Source organism: Pteropus medius, unplaced genomic scaffold (assembly GCF_902729225.1).
Source record: "Pteropus medius unplaced genomic scaffold, Ma_sr-lr_union100, whole genome shotgun sequence".
NCBI lineage: Eukaryota > Metazoa > Chordata > Mammalia > Chiroptera > Pteropodidae > Pteropus > Pteropus medius.
The window spans coordinates 11,160,770-11,171,421 of record NW_024340696.1 but is presented as its reverse complement, the minus strand read 5'-3'; the positions used below and the strand labels follow the sequence as shown (position 1 = coordinate 11,171,421).

Below are 10,652 nucleotides of genomic sequence, written 5' to 3'. Positions count from 1 at the left end.
GCAGAGATGGCAATTGAAGTTTTTTTACCAATAACCCAGGTGGGAAAGGCAAAGATAGCCTTGGCATCAGGGAAATCATTCCCGAACGAGTAAAAGGCCCCAGTTTTACTCTTCTCACTGATTTAAACATTGCCAAGTCATGTGATTATGCAGTGATTAGTCCTCCTGGATTTTGGAAATCCTCATTCTCCACTCAGTGGCTCCTAAGGGTCAGGTTAAACTTCCCAGCATCCTCTGGTTCATCCTGTCTGTCTGAGACCCTGGAGTTCATCTTAGCAACCTGCCCACCTCTTTTGATGAAGCCGTGTGGATGCTTATGTGCGAAGGATACGTCACCTTTTCCTAAATCATTTTACATATAAAAACATTTAATGCCCTCTGATTTTTTTTTTCTTTCTCTCAGCAAGAAGCACAGGGCAGCAAACCTGGTTCTTCTTGTAGTGGAAAAGAATTTCACAATACAGGCAAAAACAAATCACAACCGCATACAGCATCATAGTTCACAGAAAACTGTGTACATTTGTTCCCCATATAGAACATACTTCAAAGTAACAAAATAATTTTTCGACTGTAGTGTTCCTTCTTCCCGTTAGAAGTAGATTTTTCCCCCCATTATGGTACATAAATATCAGAGAAAAATAGTCTTTGAAATATTTATGTCCAGAAGTTTTTGGTTTGTTATGATTTGGGGTACGTTCAGGTTGTGTTCCAAGTGTCAGCACCTTCAATTTTCATTTTCTCTCCAACCACGTGCATTCTTCCCAAACTTATATACCAGTCTTCGTCCATCAACACGTTCCAGAATTTCTCTTTTGTAGTAATATCTGTAACAAAGGACATTGTGTAAGGTGGCTCGTCAGACTAAGCCTGCCAGGGAAACAGCTGGTCGTGTGGCCTTCTCACGTTCAGAGACTAGAAACCGCTCACCTCATCGCTCGGCTGAGTTTTTCATAGGTCATACTGCTATTGTTTTTCTTTTTTCCCCATAGCTGAGCTACAGCTTCGGATTTCAAGAACCTGAAGATACCCTCAGACCGGTCTTCCCACTTGATTAACCCTGGATTTTTGTCTGGGTTCAGGAGGATGTCACGGATGAATTCCCATAAGTGAGTCCCTCGTGGATCTGAGGAGAAGCAGAAACGGCATCTAGTAATGGCCCAAGTCACAGTGAATTAGAGGCAGAATGACCAAAGAGTTGGAGTATCTTCCATAGAGTAGGAGATACTCAGTTCTCCCCTACCCGCCAGTGAAGCCAGATCACAGAATTCCCAAATATTAGATTTTTTAAAAAGGTGTTTGAGAAAGAACTAGCACAAAGTTTCCAGTTTGCAAATCAGGAAATAGACACAGAGAATTTAAGTGACTCGGCGAGGTTACACAGCTAACAAATGGCAAAGCCACGTTGAAAGAATAGGTCTTAAGTGCCCTGCATCATGAGGAGTATCTTCTAAATATTGTTGACAAATTGCTGGGGATTCATTTCAACTTGTTGCTTCCCAAGGGAGCAGCTTTCAACCAATTTTATTTAGTACCTCAACCATTTAAATCGCTCCCACCCAGCAACTGTGTTTTAGCTAAATGCACATCAGTTGGGTTCTAGAATTTGAACTCCTTGAATAGATTCAGGTGAGCTCTCACAGAGGTTAAGGAAGGCAATTTGAAAATGAAGCAGCTACTTTAATGAGATTAGTAACCAAATTCAATTTTACCCGCACTAGACTTGTGGCACACAACCCCACCCCGAGTCCTCCAGTTTGAGGGGCTGTGCTAATTCTGTTCTGCGAGATGACATGGAATAGCAGATAAATATAGATGTCCAATTCCCTATAATTTCTAGGTTATACTATCTCGATTTCTTTCTATGCCTCCCCCTATGCCTTGTCTCTGATATTTCATACACTTTTATAAGGTTTTATTATTGGGGAAAATGCAACTCTCAAGTAGCACTGTCGAATCTTAAGAATAAACAGTCATTTCTCGGAATAATAACTCCACAAAGGTAGGAAGCCAACATTCAGCAAAAGAAAAAAAATAATACACATCAGTTCTTTCTTCCCCTCTTTCTCCTCCTTCCGCTTTTTTTTTTTTTTTTTTTCCTGGAGAAGGGGAAACCTCTAACTCCATGCCTGCAAGCAGTTCTTATTCACTGAGCATCTCTGTTAAAACAAATAGAACAGAATGAGGGGGAAATACCCATTGAAGTTCCACTTTGAGAAGCAACTGTCGTGGGGGTTACTTTGTCAGCAAGTGATGCCTTTATTTTCTCACCCTCCTCAGTCTGAGGTGAACTGGGGTCAGTAGGCAGAGGCAATAATTGTCTAAAAACTAGTGACCTCGGGTTACACCCAACATGAAGGGACACGCCCAGCTCCATCTGAAAGCCAGACAACTTACTGTGCTTTTTGTTGTGGGACTTGGCAGGGTGGTCTTGCTCCTTCTTTATATCAGGTGACTCTGCTAAAGAGAAAAATGAGAGCTGCTTAATTTACCTATTTCCTTCATTCATTCATCCACTCATTTATCTGATATTTATTTAGCATGTACTACATGCCTAGTGTCCAAAACAAAACAGAGATAAGTACTATGGAGAAAAATACTGCAGGGAAAGAACTAAGAATGAAAGTGTGGAGATGGGGCTAATTTGTAATTTAATATAAGGTGGTCACAGAAGACCTCTCGGATAAGAGGACCAAAAGGATGTGTGAAGGAGACAGCCATGCAGAGAGCTTGTGGAACAGTCTTCTAAGAATGACAATAGTAAGCGCAAAGGCCCTGAAGTCATTGTGTGTTTGGTATGTCCACAGAGCAGGAAGTGGGCTGTGAGTAAGAGGCAAAGGGTAGGAACTGAAGTTCAGATCATTAAGGCTTTGTGAGACCTTTTAGGATTTTAGCTTTTATTGGAGAGAGATGGAAAGTCATTGAAGGACCTAGGTCATTGAAAGTAGTTTTCTTTTCTTTTTTTTTTTTTCATAATACAAAAATGTAAACGTTTATAACAAAGAAAAATGACTTTTAAGCCAAAGGAGTGCCTTTTTTGGCATGCAAAGTTACATTTTAATCAGCCTGACAAAGAGGCCATTGACTGGCCTGAGCTCAGTACAGAGGGCCACCATGGACTATGGAAACACAGATTAGTTTAACAAATAACTCATTATGGTAACCTTTGTGACTATCACCAAAGAGATGACAGAGGCGGATCTGTGAAATAAAACTTCTTGAAAAGAACACTAAATGATCCAGCAGTGTGTGTGTGTGTGTGTGTGTGTGTGTGCGCGCGCGCGCGCACGTATGTGTCAGTGGACACTTCAGGTGTCAGGAGGACCAAGGCAGATATTACCTCAAAATCCCATAATTAAAAATCCACCAATTTTAATACAGAGTAGTTTTGAAATGCAAGACAATTCTGTTAAGAAATTGGGCCAGTGAAATGGATCCCTTCTGCGTGCATTACATCAGAGCTTCCTGACGTAGGGTTCACTGACCCATGCATGTGTGGTCTTTAAGGGCAATGCAGGCTGACTGAAACTACTTGCAAAGGGAGAGGGTCCACAGCATTCATTCAATTGTCAAGAGTGGTCCATAATTCAAAAAAGTTTGAATAACCATTATAGCTCGTAACTAAAATGTTCGAGAAGGATAACTACTGTTTACTGAGCACTTACTATATACCACCCATTGTGCTAAGCACTTTACCTGAATCACTTTATTTAATTCACACAATAACCCTATGAGGCAGGTACTATTAGGGTCCGAAGTTTGTAGCTGCGGAGGAGCAGAGACACAGAGAGGTCAAACGACTTGTCTAAAGTCACACAACCCGAGAATAGAGCCAGGATGTGAACACAAAAAGGTTTTACCCGTAACCACTATTCTATGTCATTTGCAAAGCTGGTAGCACATAACAGATTTCACAAAAGTCTTCCCTGCTAATTCTATAATGCTCTAGTTAGTAGGGAAAAGACAACTCCTACGATGATCCCATATTTCCCACTGTGCATGGACACATCCACCTATCTGACCACATAGATTGTCACGACTCAGGGCTCCCAGCAGTTTCTCTGAAAGTCATGGTGGAATGGAGAAAAGGGATTTAATAAGATCTGGTGAGAAAAGAAACCTCTTATTCTGGTTAAGAATGTCTCCTCAGGCACTGTCAGCAGGAGACCTGCACCTGACTCGGGTTTCTCTGAAATCTAGAAGGACAAATTCACAGGAAATGCAAGGAGACTCCACTCTCCCTCCCTGCAGGTTTCGGGGTGAGGTTGCAACATCCCATCAGGATGTGACAATATTGCAACAGATCTGGCACCCACCCTGATTTCCAAGTGATACATCACTCTGACAGGGCCACGTTGTTCTGCAGACAAAGAGTGGCATTTACCCAGCAGGCCACAAGCAAAGCTCTTCTTCTAATGGCAGCCGGGAGGGGTGCAGGGCCATTACCTCAGAGGCAGGGTTAAATTCAGAAAACCCCAGTGTCTCTCAGCTTATTGTCCTCAGTTGTTGTGTATGGTTTCAAGTTGATGTAGAATCAATTACTTTGGGGTTAAGGTAACTTTGTGAATAAGATGGAAACCTTGGACCTTGTCCCCAGAAAAATGCAAATATGTGTACACTTACAAAACAATCCATAAACAATTTCAGGCGTTTGTGGTTCACTTAGGAATCCATGGACTCCAGATTAAAAAACCCCAGACCAGATAGACCATGAGGGAATTCTTCCTCTGTGATGTCAGCTATTTACCTAGGTGAGACCTCTATCCAGCTCAGGAAAGACCAAACTTTTAAAAAATCCCCAAATAAAAATATTCCCATCATCGTACAGAGGAACATGCAGCCAAAGGCAAAATGAAACTTGAATTTCTTCCAGCCTCCTTGTCCCGTTTACCAGTGTGCGAGGGCAAGCTGTGGAATCACTGACCTGCCTTAGCACTAATTTTTTTTATCTGAAACCTCTCTTTCCTATGATGGCCTCTCATCCTCTGTCTTCCCCTCACCCCCAAATAATAGTCCAAACCTTTGAAGGTAACTATACGGTTAAGTGATTCATGTTTATAAAAGAATAGCTTGCTCTGGGGAAGCAGTCCAGCTTGGCTCTCTCTCTCTCAGCTCCCAGACATCTCGGACCAAGGCCCGATGGGGCAGGGGCAGCACCACGCCACAGGCTTATGATGCAAGTCGCAGATCTTGACTTCAGTTAAGCTGCTTCGCAAGAAGCAAAGATTAGAAGCATTTGCATATGATTCAGCTGTGAGCCATTTCTTTACGGGATATACAAATTTCAGTGTTATAATAGACTGTGCCACCCTAGCTTTAGGCTCAACAAGTCAATGAATAAACACATCAAGCCTGAGTTGGCGTGATTGGCTCAAGGACTATCGGGCAGATCAGGAACACTGGCGGCGGCCATTTTATGAAATGGGTAGATGACAGAGAAATCAAAACAAAGCCGCTTCCCCACCTGCATTTATCACAGAGGGCATCAGTTTATGTTGGGCCTCGCCTTAGCTCAGCTTGTAACTTGCATTAAAACATAGAAAGATATTTAACTGCATTCAATTTAATGGGAGCTTGAAATCTAAAGACTCAGACAAATGACAAAGGTCTTTGTTTTGTTTTGGGGCGGGTAGGAGGGGGATAGGGGTCTGGTCTCATACAATAGAGACTATTCTGAAAGGAATTGATTCATATAGAGCTGTAATTAAATATCCTACTGGAGGGCTGGTACTCCAAAGAATTTGTCAACCCCTGACACTGAATTGATTCTTTAAGTAATAATTCTGATAGAGGGCCTGGCTTGCTTATCTTATTTTCCAGTCCGTGTTACAATTTGGGGATAGGAATGAGGGCTGAGGGGATGGAGTATCAAGAGAGATAATGTAGAGCGGATTTATAAAGCCCATTTTAAGAGGGACTGTTCAAAAACGGGATAGGTAGACTCAGTGAGTTTTCAGTTAATTGCAAATATAAAAGCAGAAACCGGCCTCTAAGTCCTCTAGAGCTTCTGAGATTCTAGAAGGTAAGTCAGGATATAGAAAAGAGAAGAGTGACTTGGCTGTGAGGATGGTAGAGCTGTGATTATGGCTTTTAGGTTTCACAGGTGCCTCAAGACCTAACAACCCCTGAGGCTCAGGAAGTGGTTGGTTCAACTTTATTTTTAGTTGGAATCTTTTGCCATAAGCCAAAGACCCAACCGGAGGGACGTGGGAGGTGACACCTTAGGAAGTGTGCAAGGAAGTCAGAGGGTGAGCAGGGTGAGTTGTTTCTTCAGCTCTGAAACACTTGCTCTTGACTGAGTGGCAACAATTGCCACAGAAATTTTACCTCAGTTGGCTCAGTTCCCCCAGAAGGGCAAACCCATTGAAGAGCCAGTGTTTGATCTGTTTCCTAGTTTCAAGAAATACTTAGAATGACACATTATGCTATGAGTCGTTGGGGGGAGGAGGAAAGAGAGAAGTCAATTGGCCTCAGTTCTTAACCTCAGTTCTAGAACCATTTACACTGGCTCCCAGCCCTCTCATTCTAGGGGCTCGACCTGAACAGAACCTCAAACCAAAAGCTTTCATTATTTCAGTTCTCAAAAACACACACAAAAAAAAAAAAAAAAAAAGGAGGCAGTGAGGGAGGGGTTGTTGTTTGATTCTGTGCTTTCTTTCATAAAGTCATTGAAATCTATATTGCCCCGAATTCAATTCCAGGGAACGTCTAAGTTCCATTTCATACACACGAACAGGTCCACAAGTCTGTACCCAGATCAAGGGACAAGACGACACCCTCTATTCACCTCCCTAGCACATTCGTTCTTGCACGGTCCATGCCAATGTGCCTATTTATAAAAGGGGGAGGGAATGTAATCGGAAGCCCCTCTCCCAGAATCCCAGCAGTCCAACCTTCTCATTCAGTGTAACCGTGATTGAATCATGGATAGCCACCGCCCTCCCCCCACCCCACCCCTTAACCATAATTCATAAAGTGTAATTTCTCTGATTGGAGAATCCTGAGATGCCATCGGGGTGAGATTTCAAAAACTGACAAAATAGTATGATTCCTGGGGTCCTGAAAATTTTCCAGTTGCTACCTCTCTACCCAAAGACCATCACCACTGGTTTCACAGAGCTCCGAATGCCACCGTTAGATATTCTTTCTCTAAAGCCAAATATAGTTTGCTGGAAATTAAATTATAAGTTATACTCACATGTGAATAATTTCCCAAAAGCAAGTTTTTGTTAAAAAGAGAGGTTGTTGTCACGAGAGAGTGACTCAGTGTCACAGGAGACATTTTTCCTAGAGTCATCCTTGATGGCCATTTTCAATGTACAAATATTGGCTCAAAAGCAGATCTTTTATAAATAGTAATTCATTCCTTTCCTGACCTTTTAATAAGAAAGACTCCAGCAAAGTAAAAACATAGAATGTTGGTAATTCTCATTAATGCTCAGTAAGCCCTTGCATGAGGCACACTTAGCCTCTGATGTCAGGACAGCTTACCAACAGGAAGGTGACTGGTGGTTGTCATAGAGATCTGGGCCCGGCAGAAAGTTTTGCTGTCCAACAGATCTATAGCAATAAAAAGATAAAGGACATTAAGAGCACCCTCCTTGTAATACAACTTTTTGAAACTGTGAGAAAAACAGAATAAGCGTGCAATGGGGCCTTAAATGTTAGGGAGTTAGTTACCTACTGTGCTACCATAGTTGGTGTCGTATAAGTAGTTCTCTTCTTTCCAGGTGTTCATGATGGAAGGGTCTGCAAAGGACAGAAAATGAGAAAAGTCAGCAATCATCGTCCCTGAGGGAAGAGTTCACCTTTTCTAACTCACTGCTCATCAAAGAAGCTCAAGACATAGGGGGTCGTCCTCGGAGAGAAGGGGTATGATTCTGCCTCAGTCATATGTTACTTTATAATAACGCTACTCCATGTTTCTTCTAGGGTCCCAGGGAAATGGACTTTGTATGGCTCTCTCCGTGTGTTCTACACCTGTCACATCTCTAGGGGAGTGAGAGAAGTTGCGACAGTGAGATTCTGTCCTAGACCAATGCTTTGGCTTCCTGGAAATTTTCTCAGTGTGCACAGGGCAGGGATGGGTTCAGAAGCCTGGTATTATTTTTCATTCTACTATATAATTACCAAAATATTTTTATACTACAAAAAAAGAATTGTTAGGGACAAATAAATTTAAGATTAATGAGCATCTTTTTCTAGTCATATTCTCCTGGGAGAATTAATGATGTTTCTTTCAAGAAAAGTCTAGTCAGTTTTATCATAGTGTCTTCACTGCTACGATCCAGACAGATCTCTCCTCAAATTGGGTGACGGCCCCGTCTCTCTAGGATTTCTCCAATTAGCTTACGGGGCGGCATAAAATTCTCAAAACGAAACTGAGGAGAAGGGAAAGAGAGTGTTACCAAATCAAACAACTTTTGAGAGTGGGACCCCGCTGCCTCATCTTAAAAGAGCATTTCTCTCTGTCTCTCTGTCTCTCCCCTCTCCCTCCCCGTCTCCCTCCCCAGTCTCTTTTCCTCTCCTCCCTGTCTCCCCAGTGTGCTGGGTAAACGCATCTCATTCCAAGTGACTCTTCAGTTTTCAGATTCAAAGGAAAGTCCCCTCCACCTACCCCAAATGAAGCCCAACTCCTACGCAACCCCCACATCTGGGCTAGTCTCCAACAGAAGCATTTTCTTTCCTGGCTGGCCAAGAGCTATAAGATCTGGCAGGAGCTCTCACCTCATCCCCACCAGGAACTTCCTGCTTTCTTCTCCTCACAGATGGAAGCTGCCCTCAGCTCCCCTCCTGCCTGGGTTCTGAATTTCAGGGCCGGGGTGGTAAACCACTGGCCGAGTTTCATTTTGTTTTTATAACATAAAACGTATAAAACCTGAGTCACTGGCTAAGTCCTCCTGTTTACGACATAGGGATTTAGCTGGTATTTTAACTAATAGCTACATGTTTGGGCACCCCAAGCCCAATCTCTTGGGGTTACACCCTCTCTCCTTGTTGGATCACCTCATACATCTGTTGTTGTCTCTGAAAACAAACTGAACCAAAAGGTTTGGAGGTGTTGGCCCCTCTGTGAGCCTCTTCTCCCCTCCTCCTAGGGTGGACCTTCTTCTCCACCCTTCGGCTCAGCTTTTCTGAACTGGCAACACTAGAATGTCTGGATGGTCAAGGAGGAATTATCAGGCGGTTCGTGACCTCGCCATACCACCCTGGCTTCTCCGATGAGGCTCTCTGCTTGGTCACAACAAGTGGGGTTGGGGGCGGGGGCACCATCTCTCTGCCAAGACTTGTATCTGTCTCTAGGGCAGTCAGACCCATAAAGTACAGATCATATAGGAACCCCAACCCCTGGTCTGTCGGGGAAGGACAGAGCTTCTTAATTAACATGTTTAGCAACTCTTCTTTTTTCCTTTAATAATGGTAGACTAGCCCCCTTATAAAAGAGTAAATAACTGCATGAGGACAATTTCAGCTCTGAGTGACTCGCAAATCACTCCTGGGTCAAATTCTGCCCTTGGTGACTGGCACGCATCCCTCAGGCAGGCCTGTGGCAAACTCAGTCGTCCCACGGTCTCACTGACGAAGACCTGGGAAGCGAGCCTGCAGTAGTGGCAGCTGCACAGTTTTATCATGGCCAGTGGACTTTGGGGGACTCACACAGTTCTCCCCAGACTAAGAGGCTGTAGGCCAGTGGTCGATATGCAAGGAGCTCTGATTGGTGCAAGGCCATGGGACACAACTTCATGAGGAAATTACTGTCCCCTGCAAGTCTCCAAGAGAGATAGAAAGTCCCCAGGAGAGAGTTTGGGACAGAGAAAGGAGGGATGATTAGGCAGGAGAAGAAGACCAGGAATGAATGTAGATACTATGGGACTGCAGAGCCCAGAGCCCAGAATGGTGTCTTTTGTCTAAAAGTGCACTTAAGGCAGGAATTGGGTTCCACGGCTACCTTTGTTCATCCCTGCAAAAGCTCCAAGGGCCTATGGCAGGTACCACAGCAAGTTCACATCTTCCTTTTTTGTGTGTGTAACACCCCCACCAAAGGAAGATGGGGAGAGGAGACAACGACCCTTCTTCTTCCCTCCTCTTGCTTTTCTTAGCTTGTCCAAGTCCTCTGACTCTTTGTGGTGAGAAGGAGGCCCCCTTAGACTTGGCGTTTTCCCCAGCTCCTGGACCAGAGCCTGTCTGATGCCCTAACCGATACTGGGGAGCAGAGAAGTGTGGGCAGAATTAGGCTCACCATCAATCTAGGTATCAGAAATAGTTGGCAGTCACTCATCCCAAGCGTAAGCGATGAGGCTCACGGCCCATTGGAGACAGACAGGGAGGAGGCATCCCTGGGTCTCCTGCCAAAATATTGGCTATGTCCTGCTCTCATACTCCCCTGTGCTCCCTCCCAACCGTCCTCCCCAGGGCTTCGCCTACCAAGTTGGCTCTCTTTGTCTGTTATCACTCACCAGTTTGTTCGGTCTTGACAATGACATTGTGCGTGGATTGGAACAGGTCACTGCTGCACTGGCCTGTGAACAGATTGGGAAGGTCAGAGGGGGCTCGCATGGAGCCAAAACTTGATTTTAAACAAAGATGGAGCTGGCTTCTTGGAAGAGTTTCTGTCAATCCCATGCCTGATCACCTCCATGTGCTTATGGGAGGGG

At 44.0% G+C, this 10,652-nt stretch overlaps 1 protein-coding gene across 4 annotated transcripts in view; it reads right to left on the bottom strand.

Annotated features, from left to right (window-relative positions):
• Positions 1 to 347: 347 nt before the first annotated feature.
• The window catches only part of EHF (ETS homologous factor), a 35,640-nt gene continuing 25,335 nt past the window's right edge, over positions 348 to 10,652 (bottom strand). For 3 of the 4 annotated variants that reach the window (XM_039866794.1, XM_039866813.1, XM_039866803.1), the window contains exons 4-9: positions 10,455 to 10,517; positions 7,678 to 7,746; positions 7,489 to 7,557; positions 2,395 to 2,457; positions 928 to 1,123; positions 348 to 824 (exon numbers count right to left, since the gene is read on the bottom strand). In XM_039866794.1, coding sequence (XP_039722728.1) covers positions 725 to 824; positions 928 to 1,123; positions 2,395 to 2,457; positions 7,489 to 7,557; positions 7,678 to 7,746; positions 10,455 to 10,517 — 560 coding nt within the window. In that variant the 3' untranslated portion in view covers positions 348 to 724. The remainder of the gene's footprint in view (positions 825 to 927; positions 1,124 to 2,394; positions 2,458 to 7,488; positions 7,558 to 7,677; positions 7,747 to 10,454; positions 10,518 to 10,652) is intronic. The other variant, XM_039866819.1, reaches the window with a different exon arrangement.